This window comes from Poeciliopsis prolifica, unplaced genomic scaffold, assembly GCF_027474105.1.
Source record: "Poeciliopsis prolifica strain line A6 unplaced genomic scaffold, Auburn_PproV2 SCAFFOLD050, whole genome shotgun sequence".
Lineage (NCBI taxonomy): Eukaryota > Metazoa > Chordata > Actinopteri > Cyprinodontiformes > Poeciliidae > Poeciliopsis > Poeciliopsis prolifica.
In genome coordinates this window covers 1,463,209-1,484,610 of record NW_026562425.1, presented here as the reverse complement: position 1 = coordinate 1,484,610, position 21,402 = coordinate 1,463,209, and the positions used below count along the sequence as shown (strand labels likewise).

The 21,402-nt window shown below is 37.3% G+C and overlaps 1 protein-coding gene across 1 annotated transcript in view; it reads right to left on the bottom strand.

Annotated features, from left to right (window-relative positions):
* LOC129377973 (piezo-type mechanosensitive ion channel component 2) overlaps window positions 1-21,402 on the bottom strand; it is a 107,559-nt gene that overhangs the window by 29,224 nt on the left and 56,933 nt on the right. The window contains exons 17-27 of the mRNA XM_055058194.1: window positions 19,697-19,870; window positions 14,152-14,426; window positions 12,045-12,205; window positions 10,348-10,518; window positions 9,047-9,172; window positions 7,969-8,169; window positions 7,692-7,896; window positions 6,755-6,856; window positions 5,216-5,381; window positions 1,198-1,441; window positions 986-1,106 (exon numbers count right to left, since the gene is read on the bottom strand). Coding sequence (XP_054914169.1) covers window positions 986-1,106; window positions 1,198-1,441; window positions 5,216-5,381; window positions 6,755-6,856; window positions 7,692-7,896; window positions 7,969-8,169; window positions 9,047-9,172; window positions 10,348-10,518; window positions 12,045-12,205; window positions 14,152-14,426; window positions 19,697-19,870 — 1,946 coding nt within the window. The remainder of the gene's footprint in view (window positions 1-985; window positions 1,107-1,197; window positions 1,442-5,215; window positions 5,382-6,754; window positions 6,857-7,691; window positions 7,897-7,968; window positions 8,170-9,046; window positions 9,173-10,347; window positions 10,519-12,044; window positions 12,206-14,151; window positions 14,427-19,696; window positions 19,871-21,402) is intronic.

Genomic DNA, 21,402 nt, shown 5'->3' with positions numbered 1-21,402 from the left:
CAACAACAAAGCACTCGTCTTTTCCAGGAACTGCTGTGTGAGCCAAGCCTATGAACCAAATTCTTTCCTTGTAACTTTATGGTCTGGAGTCCCACAGGGCTCCGTGCTGGGCCCATGACCATTAGGACGTTTAAATAAAGAATGTTCATAATTTCTAATCAATTCTTCATTTTATTTGGGGATGCATGATGGCACATTTGGTAGCACAGCTGCCTTGCAGCTACCAGGGTCTAGACGATGGATCGATTTGTCATCTATGCAGATGACAGTTACTTTTACTCAAGATAAAGACTGATATAGTTTATGCTTTTAAACCACATGAGTCTTGCTTACTTAATCATAAATGAGTTAAACTGATTTGTATTAATCAAAGAAACAGAAATGTAAACAAATCCCATGAAAAAAGCAGGAGTCAGGTTTCTCACATAATATTTATGTCAAAAAATTATGCTCTTCTAGACTCTAATTTACAAAGGTACATTTGTTTAAAGAATATTAACACTTCTACGTCATTTCCAAAATCTAGTAGCTATTAGATTTATAATGTGGTGTCCCACAGGGCTTCATGCTGAGCCCATTATTTTCAGTATAAGTAAATCATATAGATTCCAATTATAAGCAGTGTAATTTTTAATATATGCAGATGATAGTTTTTCACTCAGGGTAAAATTTCAGAAGAAGTTGTAAAGTTAACATGTTCTCTGAACATATTGTTTAAAGTTTTCCACTAAAACTGAGATATTCATCTGCAGGGAATACAAGCCGACTCAAATAATTGACTGAGGCAAATTGTTGATTTATATTTAGATTCTAAACTTCATATTTATTAAGCTGAAAACTCAGTAGGACAATGTTTATTATGATATATGATTAGCAAACAAAGGCAGCATGTGCTAAAATGCTAGCTGTGCTAAAAATCTTACATTTTATGCAGAAACCTTTGGCAGGTAATATTTTCAGAGCACATTTGATAATATTTAGTCACCTGGGTTGGATGATATGGGTTCTATGTGGTAGCCTTTGATGGTGCAGGCCAGACTGAACAACTGGATCAACCAGCACTGTTTCTTCTTCACCAGAGAGGTGATGTAGCCACATGCCAGGATCTAAAACAAAACCTTCTTTAATCAACACAGAACTTTATACATGTCATAACCACTTGAAGCATTGTTTACGTGTGTCAGTAAGTTTACATACAGACAAAATGTTCTTCATTGTGATTACGAAGATGTTATAGGCAATCAGGAAGTCCCAGTAGTGGAGGATCTTCTTGATCGGTTTCAGCAGCAGGTCACCACCGAACAGCAGGAAGTAGAAGCAGGCCACCAGGTAACCCATGCAGAAGACGCTGATCCGGGTGGTGCCGGTGATGAAGATGATGGTGAGGACGAACCAGAACAGGTAGCTGAACATGATGACCTTTAGCATGTCAAGGTATGACCTGGAGAAGGAAAAAACAATCTGATTGGTGTTCGTTTTGAGTCTGTTGTGCTTCTGTGTTTGGCCTGAAAAGGATATTTTAGAACCAATGAAGGCAAGAAACAATTTAAAAGCTGCTTCCAATAAGCCGGTGTCGATTTAAACACATTCAGGTTTTTGGAAGTTTTCCAAAGTTATTCTCTAACTAATATAAAACAATCAAACTTATATCACCAACTAATATAAATTGCTAATTTGGAAATTTTTGAATTTTATGGATGAAAATGGCAATAATTTACACAAAAATAACAAAATCAGGCAAAAGAAAATTTTCTAAATCTGTTTCTTTAAATAAAAATCTTGTAAAACTTTAGCAAAAACTGCAGGTGTGTGTCTGAATCTGGCAAATTTTTGGTTAAAACATGTTTGCTTTTCATTCAGTGGGTAAAAAATCAACAATATTTTACTCAAGTAAGAGTACAAATACTTTTAAAAAAAATGCTATAGTAAAAGGTAATCAAGTAACACCTAAAAGTAAATGTAACTAGTTGCTACCGACTCTGCCTTTCCTGTCGCTTTGTGCGGCTCATGAATCACCTTTAGCGCGTTTCGTGAGGTCAGAGCGCCGGTAAGCGTCTGATCGATGGATGGGAATCAGATCTGTAACCTGACGCGGTCGCTCAGCTGAGGTACGCTCCTCCATGTTTTCCCTCTCTGCTCTCACATGTTAAAACCCTGTGAAAGCATCCTTCCCTCCTCGTCCATTAACGTGAAAACATAGGACGCGCCGCTCATTAACTCGACGCGCAACAGCAGCAGCGCCGGCGCTGATGAAGTGGGTTTGGCTCGGACGACACGTTGATGGGCTGAGTGAGTGTCCTCCTTCATCAGAGGGAGAAAATACCTTTTCCATACTTAAAAGCTATTTATTGAGTTAGAGTACAGGGCGAAAGCGTCTGAGTCGCAGAGTGACGGACAGAGTGTTTTTGTGGAATATGGATTTCTCCGACCCGCGCCCTGTATCCGTAATTCGATCCTGGAGGAAAACGATGGAATAAGTGCAGAGCTGCTGCAGCACAGACAGACGGCTGTGCAGCTTTTCGTCTTTCTACAAGGGCTTGTTGATGGACACAGAGTGCGTTAATAAAACACTCGTCCACTTTGAGCATCAAAACAGTGGAATGTGAAGAGCTCATAATCGATGGCTGTGGACGGGGGAGGATGATATCGCTGTCGTTCCTCTGCCTTTAAAAACCTGCTGCTCACATTTTACTATGTCATAATCTGGACCTTAATCTGGAAATAGGATGAAGCCAGATGAGAATAAATACATGAGAAAAAGAACAGCTGAAGTATTTTAGATTTAGACGGGATGGATGGATGGATGGATGGATGGATGGATGGATGGATGGATGGATGGATGGGATGGATGGATGGATGGATGGATGGATGGATGGATGGATGATGGATGGATGATGGCTGGATGGATGGATGGATGATGGATGGATGATGGATGGATGATGGATGGATGATGGATGGATGATGGCTGGATGGATGGATGGATGATGGATGGATGATGGATGGATGATGGCTGGATGGATGGATGGATGATGGATGGATGATGGATGGATGGATGGATGGATGATGATGGATGGATGGATGGATGATGGATGGATGGGATGGATGGATGGGATGGATGGATGATGATGGATGGATGGGATGGATGGATGGATGATGGATGTATGATGGATGGATGGATGATATGGATGGATGATGATGGATGGATGATGGATGGATGGATGGATGGATGGATGGATGATTGATGGATGGATGGATGGATGGATGAATGATGGATGGGATGGATGGATGGATGGGTGATGGATGGATGGATGGATGGGATGGATGGATGATGATGGATGGATGATGATGGATGATGATGATGGATGGATGGATGATGGATGGATGGATGATGATGGATGGATGGGTGATGGATGGATGGATGGATGGGATGGATGGATGATATGGATGGATGATGATGGATGATGATGATGGATGGATGGATGATGGATGGATGGATGGATGATGATGGATGGATGGATGGATGATTGATGGATGGATGGATGATTGATGGATGGATGATATGGATGGATGATGATGGATGATGATGGATGGATGATGAATGGATGGGATGGATGGATGATTGATGATGGATGGATGATGGATGATTGATGGATGGATGGATGGATGGATGATGGATGGATGATGGATGGATGATGGATGGATGATGGATGGATGATGGCTGGATGGATGGATGGATGATGGATGGATGATGATGGATGATGGCTGGATGGATGGGATGATGGATGGATGATGGATGGATGGATGGATGGATGATGGATGGATGGATGGATGATGGATGGATGGATGGATGGATGGGATGGATGGATGATGATGGATGGATGGGATGGATGGATGGATGATGGATGTATGATGGATGGATGGATGATATGGATGGATGATGATGGATGGATGATGGATGGATGGATGGATGGGATGGATGGATGATTGATGGATGGATGGATGGATGGATGAATGATGGATGGATGGATGGATGGATGGGTGATGGATGGATGGATGGATGGATGGATGGATGATATGGATGGATGATGATGGATGATGATGATGGATGGATGGATGATGGATGGATGGATGATGATGGATGGATGGATGATGGATGGATGGATGGATGGATGGATGATGGATGGATGGATGATGATGATGATGATGATGATGATGGATGGATGGATGATGGATGGATGGATGGATGATGATGGATGGATGGATGGATGATTGATGGATGGATGGATGATTGATGGATGGATGATGGATGGATGATGATGGATGATGATGGATGGATGATGAATGGATGGGATGGATGGATGATTGATGGATGGATGGATGGATGATTGATGGATGGATGGATGGATGGATGATGGATGGATGGATGGATGGATGGATGATTGATGGATGGATGGATGGATGGATGGATGGATGGGATGGATGGATGATGGATGGATGATGGCTGGATGGATGGATGAATGATGGATGGATGGGATGGATGGATGGATGATGGATGGATGATGATGGATGAATGATGGATGGATGGGATGGATGGATGATTGATGGATGGATGGATGGATGATTGATGGATGGATGGATGATGGATGGATGATGCTGGATGGATGGATGGATGATGGATGGATGATGGATGGATGGTGGATGGATGATGGATGGATTCCTTCCATGTTTCCTAATAAGACTTTTATTTTGAAATCTCTGCACTAAAATCAACCTGTCTGTTTTTAAATGTTACATTTTCAGGCTCATATTTCCAGTTTTTTGTTGAATCTTTTTCTCAGTAAATTTGATGTTTCAGACCAAAAGTGTGATGTGAGCAACAGACAGATACTTTCAAACTGAGTCGTCTCCTGGAATCCGGTTTAATGTCAGACTTTAATATCTGACTAATAAAACTACTTCCTACTGCTCTAAATAAACTCCGACACCACAAATCCTCCGCTGAATGCTTCTGATGAGCTTCACCAGCATGGAGCGCATTATGTTTGACTTTATTGTCGACATCTGATACCGTTATGCATCAATTACTCCGTCTGCTTCACTTCCTCTCCATTTCAGTTTCCCTCTGTGCTAATGACTGCCAAGCAATGGCACCAAAATAACTGCAGGACGTCTCTTTTGGGTCGGCGTTTCTGTCCGACCATCATTTTGAAGGAACCTGCAGTGGATGAAGTCGGGGACGGGGTTGTGGACGCTGAAGGACGCGGCGTCCAGGTCTCTGCAGATCTCCACGTTGTCTCCGGCCATGATGCGCACCGCGGCCTTGTTTTCGTCTTCAAAGACCTGCCTCTGCAGAGAGGCGCACAGCAGCAGCATGAAGTCGTCTAAAGGGACAGCAGAGGGAAAACATCCGAATAAATCTGTCCCTGTTCATTGAATTTCACTTTGTCTGTTCCAGAATCAGTTTCTTCCCTCGGTATGTTTACATTTTCCTCTAAGCTGGCTGTTTTTCTGAAATCTTCTGAATAAGTAGTTTTCTTGGTTTTCCAAACTCATACTCAGTCCATTAAAATCATTTTTAACATGTCACACCAAATAACTAGAACACAACATCTCAATATACACAACCTGAAATTAAAGAATTAACTCTTTATCTTTATGTGAAAAAATGTGCATAAACTTGACATAACATCTGTTCTGAACATGAAGGAGTCTTTATGAATGTTTAGTGCTGTTGACATGAAGTATAATTTGGTAAAAAATTACTTTTATTGAAAAGTTACTTTAAAAGCCCATTAAAATGGCCAACTTTCAACTATTCAGTGGATAATGACACTTTCAATGCAAAGTTTTACCAAATCTTGCATCAAAAGTTCATCAAAAGTGTTAATTTTGCGTTAAAGGTGTAATTATTTATTAAATGACAGACTCCTTTATGTTTATGACTGTGTCATGTCAGTCTTATGCACCCATTCAAATAAAGTGTTACCGTTCCTCCTAATGTGAAGGTGGCGCTGCTTCGTAAACGTAACCAGAATAAAACCACAAATAACTCGGTGTGTTTTGAAATATTTACAGATTCTGAAAGTTTGGATTCTAAGCTTTCTGATCAAAAAGGTTATTTACTACAAGTGTTTGTACTAATAATGTTTTAGAAGCAAATAAAAAAAGACAGACTTAAGTTGAAAACATTTTTTCAGTCAGTTGGTGACACAATATAAATAATTTTACCGTAGCTGTTGAGATGCAGTTAGTCAGCGTGGGGTGCAGTGCAGTGTATTGTCATAATGTTCAAAAACAAAAGTTCTGAGAAACTTTCCACTGGTATCTTCAGGTTTTCTTGTTAGTGACCCGCACTAAACCAATAATCCTCTATTATTGTTAAACACAGTCCTTTGGTAAGCTAGCTGTAGTATGCAGTACCTCATGGACCTCTAGGTGGCCTCAGTTTGAGAAAGACTGTTATAGGACTGTGTTTACATGTTGAGCTTTTTATTGACACGATGTATTAATATGTTTTAATCTGAACGCCTCACCCAACATCTGCTTCACCACAACATAGTCTGCCACCAACGCTAAAGTCAGTTAGCATAGCCAGTGGTGATGGTGGATAAACGGCAAGTTGTTTCTCCGTCATTAGCAGACTGAGCAGCGAGTACATGAGGATGATAAACAATTGCTTTCTTAGCCAGTACAGCTATTCTCATTCTGAGGTTTCTCATTTTCACCCTGTAAACTTATTTCTCATTTCACTTACAAATGAGGAAATACGGATTGGGCTTCATTTGGAAGTCTGGGATGTAGAGCCACTTGATCACGTTGGAGGTGGTCTCATATTTTGGAAACCTCCAGGGATAATCTGGAACGAAAAACTTCACCATGAGACAGGCGTTTAAAACGTGTGAAAATGTCAACAAGGTTAGTTTTGTGAAGAACTTTTAAAGTTAGGATGTAATATTATTATTAATTTATTTTTACATATTTGTAAAAAAAAAATGATGCAGATAATCAGAAAAAAAAAATCAAGCTCCTTTGCCTTCACACTGTTGTGCTATTGCTATGTGCAGAAATACACCGCTCCCAGTCAGAAACAACCAATCAGAACCAGGAGGAGTGTCTTGACTGTGTGTTGACTCTGTCAATCAAGCTTGTGTACACACTGCACACACCCTCCTTCTTATTCTCGAATATGCTACACACAACGGACCCCGTCAGTTTTCATGAATTCTGCGTTGTTTTTATACTATTTGCACATTCCGCAGTGAATACATGAGGTTGATTGACGGCGCTAAAACCCGCCTCCGTGCTCTGATTGGTTGTTTTTGGCCGGGAGTGGTACAGTTCTTCAGACGGCACAAGTGGCTCATGGAGAAGGTGGAGGAAATGCATCTTTGCACAGATTATTTGTCTCATATTACGCTGTCAAACGTGGTGATACTTTTAATAAATATGCAAAAAAAACCAAACAATTTTTAAAATAAGTGTTACATACTGCAGCTTTAAATCTACTATCTTCATTAGGATAAGATTAAAAAACACAAAATGCTCAGAAAAGTTTTGGAAACGTATTGGATCAGGAACAAAACCAGTTTTAAATTGAAGGATCAAATATCTGGACATAATCCAGGATAACATTCTAGATAAAAACCAGGCAGACGTTTCACTCTTATTGTGATTTATCCAAGCACACAAACCTTTACAGGCAGCCGGTGGGATCCCGATGCACACAAAGTACTGGACTGTGAGCATGCATGCCAGGAAGAAGCAGTACTTTGACCAGATCTCAGCGATGGCTTTTCTTCTGCGTCTGTGCATGACTGCGATGAGGGCGAAGGCGTGGAGCATGGCGTAGAAATCCATTCGCTGACCAATCACGTTCACCACCAGCAGCAGGCACGTCTGAGACACCCAGCAGAGGCGTCAAACACCTCTCCATAAAACACACATTCACTACGTCACTGAACTTTCTACCTCAAGTCCAAACTTGTAGAAGAAGTAGTTGACGAAGTATTTAACGAAGCTGACGATGCCGATGTCGAGGTGCTGGCGGGTGACGTCATGGAAGATGATTCTGGCTGCGGGGGGCGACAGTTTGTTCCTCAACCTGAAGTACTGCTGATGGCGATAGAGGGTCATCTCGAAGGCCAGCAGCGCCAACATCAACAGGTTGTCCTGCAACAATAACATTATTTTGTTTTGGTCAAAGCTTTTAGTGAAAAAAAGAAAAATCAGATATTAATTCAACATTTAAAGGGTTGTATGTTTTCCAGGCACATATTGTCATTTTATAGCACAAACAAGTAGCTATATTAACGTCAGTTGTTATAAAAATGTAATATGTACAGCTCTGTAAAAAACTAAGAGCCACTGCACTGGACCCCATTGAAAACCTCCTGGTTTTTCCACCAAATATTGATTTCTGAACTCTTCCTGAGTTAAAATATTAGTATTGTTGTTTCTAAATGAACATAAACTTGTTTTCTTCAAATTATTTGAGGTCTAAAAGCTCTGCAGCTTTTTGTTATTTTGACCATTTCTCATTTTCTGCAAATAAAAACTCAATCTGTGCTTGAAATTTCAGAGACATGTCAGTAGTTCATAGAATAAAAGAACAATGTTCATTTTACTCAAACATAAACCTATAAAGAGTCAAATCAGAAAAACTGGTCATTTTAAGTGGTTTATTAATTTTTTTACAGAGCTGAAGGACTTGGAAAAAAATTTTACTTTCTGATTGAACTCCTTGAAAATAGGCTTCTGTCTCTTTAAGAAGCTCCTGCTCATTCTGAAACTCTGCCTTCAGTATATTTTTCATTTATCAAAGGACACTCTCAACCTTTACGGCGCTATATTTTACATTCCGTATCTGTACTTTTACTATATTTCTATAATCTGTTGCGTCATTTGAAGACAAAGAAGTAAACAATCTTCGACTTATATGTACATTTCTTGGTTTATCAAGCTTTTTGATGACAGTAGCAGTATATCTGACCCTTCAGATCCTCTATATAAATCTGTTTTTGCATATTTCTGAGGACTTCCTGCTCACCCTGAGGTATTTGAGCAGGTCTTCGTTATCCTTCCTCAGGCCGACCCAGCGACCGAGGTCAGATGTGCTGTTATATAACGGCGTCTTCACAAGGCTGTTCTTAACATCATCTGAGTAGGAAACTGGCTGTGTACAGAAGAAGAAATTGTTTTTAATGTTTTTAATTAAACTAAACTAAATATGAACACCAGCATGTAGAAAAACATGGATATGAAGTATTTACAGCTGAAATTAGAGGTTTACATTCACCGAATAAAAACACAAACAGCTTTGCTCTCACTGTCTGAAGTTGAATCAGATCAAACCTCTCTTGTTTTAGCTTAGAATTACTGAAATCATTTAAATTTAATTAGCAGAAACACAATAATGAGAATCAGAAGTTTAATATAAATGTCTGAACAGAAGAACGAGGCACCTTGAAGCATCGACAAGTTGCTTCTAAGGAAGAAACAGACTTAGGAAGCTCCTTGATTTCCTTCTTAAAATCTTGACTGAATTATTTTTACATTCCCAAACCGGAAAGCAAAGAGTGTCAGGTATGACGCCAATTAACTCAATTAGAGTCACACCTTTTTTTATTGTTTAAAGAGACAGTGAACATTTTGTATGTAAACTTTTGATAATGGAGACATTAATAAATAAATCTCATATCTTCATTATTGTGGATTTTAGCAAATAAATATAATATTGGTAATGCTAGCTGACCTGATTTAACTTCAGATAAAATATAAAACACAAAATCTCACCAAGTATTTTTTGTCTAGTTTCAAGTGCAAAAGTTTTAGTGCACATGAAAAAAAAGACTAAAATAAATTACAAGTAACTTCTCAGCCAGAAATAGAAGCTAGTTTTAAGTCAATCATTTCTTAATATTGGCTTTAAAAAGCACCACTTCTACTGGCATATTAATTAACTTATAACAAGACATTTTATACATATAAAATAAAATTTTTACATGATGTAAGTGAAATAATCTGCCACGGGAAATAGTACTTTTCAATTAATATTAAGGTATTACAGACTTAAAACAAGCTTCTTGCGGAAAAGTTACTTGAAATAAGATAAAACTAACTTAAGACTCTACCAAAATATTTCCACCAGTAAGTAAATCAGAAATACTTGATTTAGATTTAGTGTTTTTGCAGCAGTGTACATAAACTTCTGGTTCTAACTGTTTGTTCAATGCAATGAAAATGAAATGTTGACAGTAATGAAGCTTTCAAAGCAAAAACAGTTTAGTGACACAAACTGATCCATGCAGTGATAATAAAACATGTTAGACAGGCGAAGGTGGTATTTACTACGGTGCACTTGTATTGTGTGGGCTCTATAGTCTTCAGCTGGTACAACATTTTGCACACGATGATGACACACGTCCAGACAGTGCAAACACTGGAGGCAAGGGGTCGGTACTGGCTGTAGGGCAGCGCGAAGGCCCACGACGCCAGGAACACATAGTTGAGCAAAGACACCTGCACAGGAGACAATACAGGTGATGAGGACATGAAAATGGTCACATTAAGCTTGTTCCCCACTCAGAATGACAGAAATACTTCTTTATTTATGTTCTTTTTACGTAATGTTAAAGATAACAAATCAAAGAAGTAAAAAAAAAGGGATTTTTAATATTAATCTAATATTTTTGATATTATCTCTATGTTTAATTTCCAGCATAATGACAAGAAAAAATAGGTCTAAAAATGTATTACTGTCTCTTTTAGTGTCATCCTGCTGAATACATTTCGTACTTTTATCCATATTTAAAAGGTTTCAGCAGGAGATGATGGGTTGAACAGATCTCTTTGAGGTGATGCATGATGAAAAACCGCTAGACTTGGTTCAACTAGAGACTAAAGTTGAACATTAGTTAGATTTTCAGCTGGTTTTTCACACTTCTCACAATAATTGAAGAACCTGTTCCCCTTCTCGCCTCTGGGGGCGCTGCAACAAGAACCACTAAAGGAAACGACACATAGGAAGAGGAAGACATGAGCGTAACTTCCTTCTCCATAAATTGTAAACAAAATTAATTAACTCACTTTTGTTTTGGTTATATTCGCCCAGAATGCCCTGCGCTAGAGTCCACTTCCTGCTTTTGGAGCAGTTTCTGGTCCACATGGCGTTCACATAAGCATTCAAATTGCACCAGAATTCACTTCAACCGAACCTGGACATAGATTTTTAGGTGGACCAGAGGTCACCTTTTGGTCTGTGTTAAGAGTTTGATTGCACATCGCATCTAAATGAACCAAACTTTCGAATTAGGGTTGGATTAAAGCGAACTAAACATGGCTGGTGTGAATGAAAAACGAGTTAATGCAAGTCCACTTTTTTCAATCATATCACTTTACTTTAGTCCATCACATTAAATGCTGACAGAAACTCATTAAAGTTTGTTGTTTCACCATAAAGTAAAAAAGTTTAAGGAGCATAAATGTTTCTGTAAGGCATAGAATCGCCGGGCTATGACAGAACATAAGAAAAAAACATGGAGTTATAAGTTTCTACCACTCCACATTCTCTACATTTTTTAGGAAATTAAACTGTACTAAAAATGTAGTTTCATTTTATTCATTAAGAAAAGACTTAATTTGTGAGAAATTTTTTTGAAATTTTCAAGACAGAAAACAAACCTACAGTATAAAGTTATTCTCTGACAAATCAGAAATTTGTAAGAAAGAAAACTGAAATTATTAAGTCAGTAATAAAAAAAAAGCCAGAATTTCTGAGTTTTTTTGTTTGTTTTTATCCTAAATTATGCATTTAGTAATGGAAAGTTGTAATTTTTTTCACACAAATTTACATCTTGTCTACATCTTTACTAAAAATTATTATTTTTTTGACAGAAATATAATCTACAGTGGTCCCAATAGCTTCCCGTACTCAAGCATTACGTTTTAGATTAATTTGAATAAATGTTTTTTGAAATCTAACAGGTATTTCTTAGTATTTTCAGATAACGAATCGATAAAGAATACAGCTGCTGAAGCTTCTTTACCTCCCAGATGCAGACGAGTATGATGTAGGATGACACAATCTTGATGATGTGGATTTCCAGCAGCCACCAGATGAACAGCTGCAGTTTATGGAAATACTCCAAGAACTTGAGGAAGAGCACCGACAGCCGGTCCACCACCAGATGCCACTTATTCTTCAGATCTGACGGAATAAAAAAACTCCGTAAACGTTTCAACTACCCCACATCCCTCACTTTTACCTTCACTTTCAAACAGACGGAGTTGAAGTTTAAGGTAAAAAACACTTTAAAGAAGTAATTACTAAAAACAGAAAGGAAAAGTACTCTAAATTTTAAATTTAAGTTATTCACTCTATAGCTCTTGTTCCTTATCAAAGTTACCATCAAGTTGGGTTGGATGCATAAATGATTACATCAACAAACTGGTCAAATAATGGGATTTAATTTGTTTTTTTTAAGTTTAAGTTTTAAGTAATTCAAATTTCACTTTGAGAATAGCAGTGAAGAATGTTAAGACGTGTTTTAAGTGACCTAAACATGCTCAAAAATGGGTTCAGATTCCAAACTTTACGTTTAACGATCTGAGAAATAGGAGGTAGTGCAATACCCGGTTTTATATTCTCATAAAGGATATAAAATGTCCAACTCAGAGCGTTTTTAACAGAGGCCTTGTTGTTTGGATAAGAACGGATATAGCAGCGACAGCTCATTATAAACCCAGAGGTCCCGCGGGGCTTTGTTTTATTACCTATTTTATTTTCTGTGTGCATAAACTGCATTTTAATTTAAGACCAGCTTGACTTTAGATGAGAAAGTGAACTACGCGCTGCATGAGAAAGTAAAACGAGAAATAAATCCACAGAATGTAAAAAATCGGTAAGGCGACCCGATTTTTACCACTTGGGCTGCTTTGATTAACGACCAGCTGGTGAAGTTGAATTTTGGTAGAGAGCTTTAACAAACTGTACGCCACAGGCTAAATACTCACAGCAAAGGGTCTGAATGAAACTGCTACCAAATAAAAAACACATGTAAACACTGGATTCTACATGATGCAAAGTGCATGCAAAGTAAAGCCTCTAGTTTGTGTACAAATGTTGAATTTTCACCAATCCGTACAATTTTAAAATGTTTTGCTGGTAAATTTGGATTCTTTTGGAGTATCCAGTACCTTTTCTGCTGAATTTACTTCAACCACCAGGGGGCTCTAAAGCAGGAAGTGAATCATTGGAAGTCAAAAATGGAAATCAAAGAAGAAGGTGCCACTTTTCATATAGGACAAGCACATGCTAGCAGGCACGATGGAGAAATGTTTTCAAACTTATACCTGCTCATCATGGAAACCACTTGAAGAAGCTCATATGATTTTCAGTTGAGGACCATCAATATGGCAATACAGATCAATAATAAATCTGCTATAGCAGATTTATTAAGGACGCAGCCCGCTGAGGCTTATAGTGAGGAGCGCTCTATAGTCTGGTTGAAAAGTCAACTCAAGTACTGAGTATCTGATCAAATTATCAATCATTTAATATAATAAAATTACATATTCAGATGGAACAAAATATAAAGTTAAGAGGAAATTTTGGTGATTTAAAGACCAAAATGGCAATAAGTCTTATAAGAAACAAAAAATAAGAAAATCACGGAAAAAACATTTTTTGAGTCTGTGTCTGGTGAATTTTTGGTTAAAACATGTTTTGGTTTTTTATTTAACTAGTAGAAAAATAAAGAAATTTTACTCATGTAAATACTTTATAATAAAATGACTAAAGTAAGAGTAAAGAAAAAATACTCCTAAAAGTAAAGTTACTCAAGTAAATGTAATTGAGCAAATGTAACAAGTTACATGCACATTTTGGTTTAATTAAAGCCTCATTCAAAGCTTTTAGAGAATAAAGAGCTTGTACAAGGTCAAGCCACAGCATCTGAATCCGATTTAGGTCTGGACTTTGACTAGGCCACTCTAAAACATTCATAAAGTCTTCATTTTGTTTACTTTTTAGAACATTCATGAGTCAAAATGTTGGTCCTGCAGTGCAACAGGTGTAATTTGTTTTGTTTGGTGAACCAATACATAAAAAAATATCATATTTTGTTGGGAGAGCGCTGCCTTGTGGCTGCGTACCCGAGCTCTGCTCTGTGCTCGGTTCCGGCTCCGTCGCGGCGCTGCAGTGCTGGCTCTCCTCTGTGCTGGACTGGTGCTGGTCGGAGAAGCTCTTGGGTTTCTCGTGGCTCATGTTGGCGTCGGCCACCAAAACGAGGACCTGCTCCTTCTCGTTTCCCGGGCTCCAGCTCCGCTCCTCCTCCTCCAGCTCCTCCTTCTCCCTGGGCAGCGCCGCCTCCAGCGAGCTCGCACTGAGCATGGTGAGGTCCTCCAGGCTCGCTGCGGGCTCCGCCAGTCTGAAGACATGAGAACGGCATTTAGTCCTGGATATACGTGCAAATATCAGTCTGCACATGTCTGCTTTAATACACTTATGAGGCCCTCTGGGAATGTCTGCTTTCAGCCCTTAAAGTTCATACTTAGGTTATTTTTCTATCCTCCAAAGGATTTTTGGTTCCTTTTGAATCTGGTGTAGATTATGTAGACTCGTTTATTAATAGTAAAACTACCGCTGGATTTATTCAGTAAAGAGAATATTATTATACTAGCAGAGTTGGATAGTAAGTTGTTATATTTACTTGTGTAACTTCTTTTTACTACTCTGTACTTTTTACTTTTACTTTAATAACTTTATTACGACGTATCGCTACTTTTATTTGAGTAAAATCTATGGATTCACTGTGAGTAACTTCAATAAATGAACTAACTTGTTTTAACCAAAAAACATAACTAGTGACCCTCATGCAGTTCGTAACCTGCTAATCATTCTCATTAGCTGATGAATTTGGGTTACTGTTCTTATCTAAATATCACTTTTTAAATAAGAAAAAGTGATAAGAAACCTCTTGAATGCAATATAAAGTCACTTTTTTCTTTTCTTTGAATTGCTTTTCACAAACTGGTGCGTTTCCGTCCATTCTGAGTCTCAGTTGGACCTAAAGAAACAGCTGCAGCTTTATTTTACGACATAAATGTCTTGTAAAAAAAAAACAGTGATTATATATATGACACTTTTTAAAACATCTGCTTTGAAACGACTAATTGCGATTAATCTATCCTTTAAAAAGCTGTCAACTAATTAAGCAATCGATTAATCATTAACTGGAGAATACTTCCAAAACTTGTCGCTTCGCAGTTTTAGCTTCACCTGGTTCAAATTCTGTACAACAAATCTCCTATTAAGCACCTCTTGTTATCAATTTATTAATCAGTTAATCCTGAAAATGATCATCAAATCAATCCTTTGCTACAAATGATCAAGTTTTCACTAAAAAATACCAGTTTAGGCACCAAAATGTTTGTTTTCCTGAATTATTTATTTGCATATTTCAATAAATTTCTAATATTGTATGAAAAGATTTAAACAAAAAAATCTGCTGAATTTTTTAAACCAATTAATCAATTAATAGTCAGAATAATCGATTAATTATCAAAAACAGTTAATTGCAAGGCTGCCAAACTTCTCCTTTTCCTTTAAGTGTTTCACGAAAGAAAAAGCTGAGGTATTTGTTTTTGGGACAAATCCTATTAACTTAAAGTTTATCAAGCATCAGCTACTCATTAGAAGTTTGCTTTTATTGTCAATAAAAAGAAGCTGCAGCTCTAAAACTGTGGAGCTGAAAAACGCAGCAGACCTGCACTGACATGTAGAAATAATTTCCATGAATGAAACTCTGTAAAGTCGTTGAGTTAATTTAAAGAGACAAAGTCCTCATAACTGTATTAAAACTCATTCACATTGATGCAGAAGTTAAATCGGGATTCCTCAGCCTTACACTGCAACCTGCAGTGTTTCATCAGCATAGTTATCATAAAGCAGTGCACATTCCCTCTGCATTCTTTACAACAATCGATGGTATTCCATCACTTTCTTCTTGCAGCAGTTAAATAGCAGCTGAAGGGAGGCAGGAGCGCCGTTCAAAGTCTCCTCAGGCAATGGAGCGCTGTCAAAGTTCGGGTTTGGCTTTCATGAACCGGCCGCATATCAAGGCAAGCATTCTGCCATCCAGCAGTCAACACTTACTTGCTCTGTTGAGAAGGAATTTTTTCTTTGATGCTGCTCAGGAAAATAAAGTTACACAGATGTGAATATTAACAACGAGTCGTAGATCAGACCTGAAAAACACTCAGAGATCCACGCAGACTTTAAAAAGCAGGAAAACTGGGAGGTTGGGAGGACAGAAGGGTGGTGGATCATTGGGAAGGTACTGAGGAGAAAGATGACGTTCTCACAGATCCAAACATGCTGCAAAAAAAACGCTTCTGTTAAATCATGTGTCAAACTCAAGGCCCGGGGGCCAAATCTGGCCCGCCTGAGCTTCTTATGAGGCCCCAAAGGGTCGTATCAATAATAAACACGACCTTCAAGATAACAGTTTAGTGATTAAATAGCATTTTATCAATCAAACCAAAATAGTTTTTATCTGTAGACCGCCTACTTACATGAATCAGTCCCTCCAGTTTTTGGGGATTCTAAAATTGCGACAATTCAAATGAACAAAACCCCAAACTTTTTACTGCTGTTCTATAAATATGAGTTTATTAGAAATTTTCTGTAAAGATGATCAAAAACATTGGATTCAAGTGATACCATCTCCACCTTGCAGGTGGAAATAAAAATATTTCTTACATCTATTACTCTGCTGCCTCAAGCTAACACACTGTCAAGTGATACACTGCAAAAACACAAAATGTTACCAAGCATTTTAGTCTACTTTCTTGTGCAAATATCTTAGTTTGCACTCGAAATTAGATGAAAAAGACTTACAAAAACTTTTCAGCAAGAAATATGAGCTTTTTAAGTCAATAATTCCTTAATATTGATTTAAAAAATGTCCTACTGGAAAATTATTTCACTTTTAACATGGGAAAAATGTTCTATTATGACTTAAAGAATCTGCAGTGCATTATTTTTAATAATATTAAGGAATTATTTACTTTAAAAAGCTGCTATATTTTGCTGAAAAGTTACTTTTGTCTAATTTCACGTGATTTTTGCACTGAAGACTAGACCAAAATACCTGGTACCACTGTTTGTGCAGTGCAGTCCATGATTGATGTGGCAAGTAACAAAAAACAAACAAACAAAAAGAACACATTTACATGAGCTCAAATCTTGCAAAATGCTTTAGAAATATTTCTAAATCACTGATTTTCAACGCAAAATTTTTTTAAGCAGAAACAATCATGAGATTCTGGAGGGACTGATTAGTGTGAAGAGATTGGTTAAATTATATTGAGTTGTTAATCTTAAGTAATAATTGAATGCAGAAACAGCTATTTATTAATATTTCAACAGTTTATGGTTTCATCAAAACATTCTGGCATAACCGGCTCATAAAAATGAGTTTGACACCCCTGAGTTAGAGGAATTTATGTCTTAAGAACGTTTTAGGGCTACAAGCAAAAGGCAAAAATGAAAACACCTGAAAAGGAAAACCAGTCATGTGACGAGAAACGTCTCAAATCCAGGGGAAAGTGATTACTGTGCAGCAACGGTAGAGTCCAAAAACAAGGACAGAGGAAAGGTTTGGGGAAGGGAAGGACACACCCGGAGCTGAAGATGGGGACCAGAGAAAAAGCGAGCAGATACCCACCTATTTATGATCAAATCGACACGTTCCCTGACTTTAACATGGCTGTGAGAGAAGGGCGGCAGAGAAAGTATGGCACCGGGTCACAGGTCAGGAGCGGCGAAACAGGAAGGAAACCCATAAGAAACAAACCAAAACAACCAGCGCTCAAACTGGTGAGCGCACTGGTTCTACTGGAGAAAAGCTGAAGAAAAGTGGCTTCAGCAACGGCTTTATTCGTATGTTTAACTAACTGTTATATTTACTATAAAGCCAGGAAGCAGCAGTGAAATATTAGTCAGCATTTTATATGTATATATGCTATTCAGCTAACCACCAAATACAAAATATGTATGTATAAATATATAAGTATTTATTAATTCTAGTTGGTTTTCAAATATTTCAAAATAACAGGCAATATTTTTTCCTGAAATATTATTAAAGAGCCATTATTATCAAATTGAAGGACAAATGCCCTTGATGTCATTTTGGTTATTAATTAAAGGTAAATACAAAGAAATTAGTTGTTATGAGGAACAACAGCCAAAAAGATGACAATATGAACTCAGAAAATTGCGGAAAATGGGGAAAATTGTTGGTGTGGCATTTTCCATTTATTTTACTGCTAAAGTTACCCATTATTTTTCATCATGTCCAAGTTACAAGTGGGAACACCAATGGGATTTGCTAACTTTATGCTAACGTTAGCCAATCTTGGAAAAGTCTAGAAGTGTCCCCCCCAAAAAATATATAATTTGCATTTGATTAACAACAATATGAAAAGGCAAAAGAAACAAAGAACAAAATAAATCTGCCATTTATCTCAGAAAAAAAAACAAAAAAACATTTTAGGTCCCCCCCTACCAATTTTGGAACAATGGTTCAGTCCAACCGCTAGATGTTAGCCGTTAGCTCTGGCTCCGCAGCACAAACACAAAACCCTTCACTAAACTAAAGACATGTAAACCTTTTATTTAGTTTCACTGCTCAATAAGAAGAAACGCATTAACAATAAAGATCATACTGCAGTTTGTTATTTTATTGCTTGGTAAGCTGCTTTAGACTGCTTTCATAGACTTAAGTTTTTTTGTCGACGGTCACAAACATTTTATTCATATTTAATAACTTTTAGGTTATTTAGAAGAGTTTGAAACGGGAAGGAGCGTAGACCCAGCTCTGTACGTGGGAGCCGAGAACAGATAGTAAAAACAGAAAGCTCTCACGACTTCAAGCCTTTAAAACCACAAAATAAAATCTGAATATTTCTCTGTATAAACCCTGCTGCTTTAAGTGTTACATTTAAGTCATTATACTCCCCAGATATTCATCTCTATCTACTTATTTGCTCTCAGTCACTCAGGACATGACGAAACTGAAGCAACTTAAGTTATAATTTAAATAGGCCATAACTTGTATGGGGAGCCATTATGAGAACTTTTATTAAGAGCAGTTACTCATTAAAGCTTTTTTATTTAGAACCTTATATTTTTGTAAAAGTGTAGCAGAAATTAGATCAGTGAGACTGAACAAAACTCGCATAGAAGCAACATTTGAATTTTAGTTTTATTTCTTAATAGTTTGTTGATGTGCATTACTAGTCATTATTGATCCTGCAGCTTGAATGTGGTTTAAATTTTTTAAAAATCATATCTTACGTTACATTTCAATGTAACTTATTTTTTTAGTTGCAGATGCTGAATGTGGAATTTTTTTTTCCAGATTAGTCGTCAGAATAACACTCAAAAATATTCAATTAACTTTCACACGTTTAATGATCACATAGCAAGCATTTTTTTAGAGCTTCAAAATCTTAAAAAAATAAATACATCCTCGCTGACAATGGCAAACCATTCACAGTTCATCTTCAGGTCCATATGAAGGTCACCACAGAATCTCCCAGGACTTTATAACTTTATAAGCAATCCCTGTGAAATCTTACAAAATAAATAAAAAATTACGCTGTTTCTTAAAAATAAATGTGACTCTAGCCTCACCTGTAAATGGTGCTTTCTTCTTTGGCTATCACGGCCTGCAGGTCGGTGAGCTGCAGGAAGGGTTCGTGGAAATAGTGCAGGTGGAGGATACACACCAGCAGGAAGGAAGTGGGAATAAAGATCCGAGTGAAAAGCATGGAAACTGAAAACCGCTCCAGACCCAAGTCCTTCAACCTGCAACAGATTTAAAATAACAAAACAAAAAGAGGAGATCTGAAGTTACAACATGACATGAAACTGTTTATATTTTTAATTCTCTCATCGCTTAAATGCAAGGAGCTATGAAATTATGGTACAGAGCTACAACAGAGCAAACATTTTTAGAATAAAACAAAACGTTGGAAAAACACATTTCCTGAGTTTAACAAAACACATCCACAAATTTTAGAAGTTACAGCATTGTTTCCAAATGTTTTCCCATGTGTTTCACATGTTACTATTAAATTATAAATGTGAACACTGAAACAGTGACAATCCTTTTATGAGCAGAAAATACTCTAAAATTTCAACATGTGAAATCCTACAAATGTTAACCATTTTCCCACATATTACAGCAGAATATACTTTCCACATGTGAAATCCATGCTGGATAAGATTTCACATGTGCAAGGTATTCCTTTGTGTGTTTCGCATGTCACATTACTTGTACATGTGAAACATGAGTAAAAAACCACTCCATAAGTCAAATGTTTCCCCTCGTGCTTCACATGTTATAATTAGATTAGAAAATTTTCAAATGTGAAACATAAACTTCACATCTTCTCATGTGTCTTCACATTTTGGTTCTGCGTGTCATCTCAACATGTGAAAACAGTTCACATGTAAAATCCTACACAAATTAACTATTTTTCCAAATTTTGATATAATATTTCACATGTTAGTGTTAGATCATAACTTTTTCAAATGTTATAATCAAATGTGAAACATACATTGAAAATCACTTCATGTGCAGAAGCTGTTCTTGTGTTTCACAAGTAACAAAGTTCACATGCGAATTGTTTTACATTTTTTCCACATGTGGGAAATTTTTTCAAATGAGATTCTTTCATGTGTTTCACAGAACATGATGTGAAACCCCTAGAACCTGCACAAGATGTTTTTATGCATTCTTTTTTAAAGAGACACAGACATGATCCTGTTGCAATGACAAATTAATCTGATGCTCCCACATGTGAAATCCCATGTTTTTTCTCAGATGAACTTCTTCCTGAATAGAAGCAGTCCACATGTGGAAAATGTTGGAAAAGAATCCAGGGCGTTTCAGGTAAATCAGTGGTTTGATAATCAATCAATCAATCAAATTTTATTTGTATAGCACATTTCAGCAAGGCATTTCAGTGCTTTACATCATAAACACAAGAACACAAAGTCATCCAACATATAATAGACAATACATTGTTACATATTACATTTCAAATACAATTCTAAACAGGTGTGTTTTTAATTGCGATTTAAAAGAAGTCAGGGTTTCTGCTGTTTTACAGTTTCTGGAAGTTTGTTCCAAATTTTTGGTCATAGATGCTGAAAGCTGCTTCTCCTCTCTTGGTTCTGGTTCTGGGGATGCAGAGCAGACCAGAACCAGAAGACCTGAGAGGTCTGGAAGGTTGATACAACAACAGCAGATCTTTGATGTATTATGGTGCTAAACCATTCAGTGATTTGTAAACTAACAACAGTATTTTAAAATCTATTCTTTGAGTTACAGG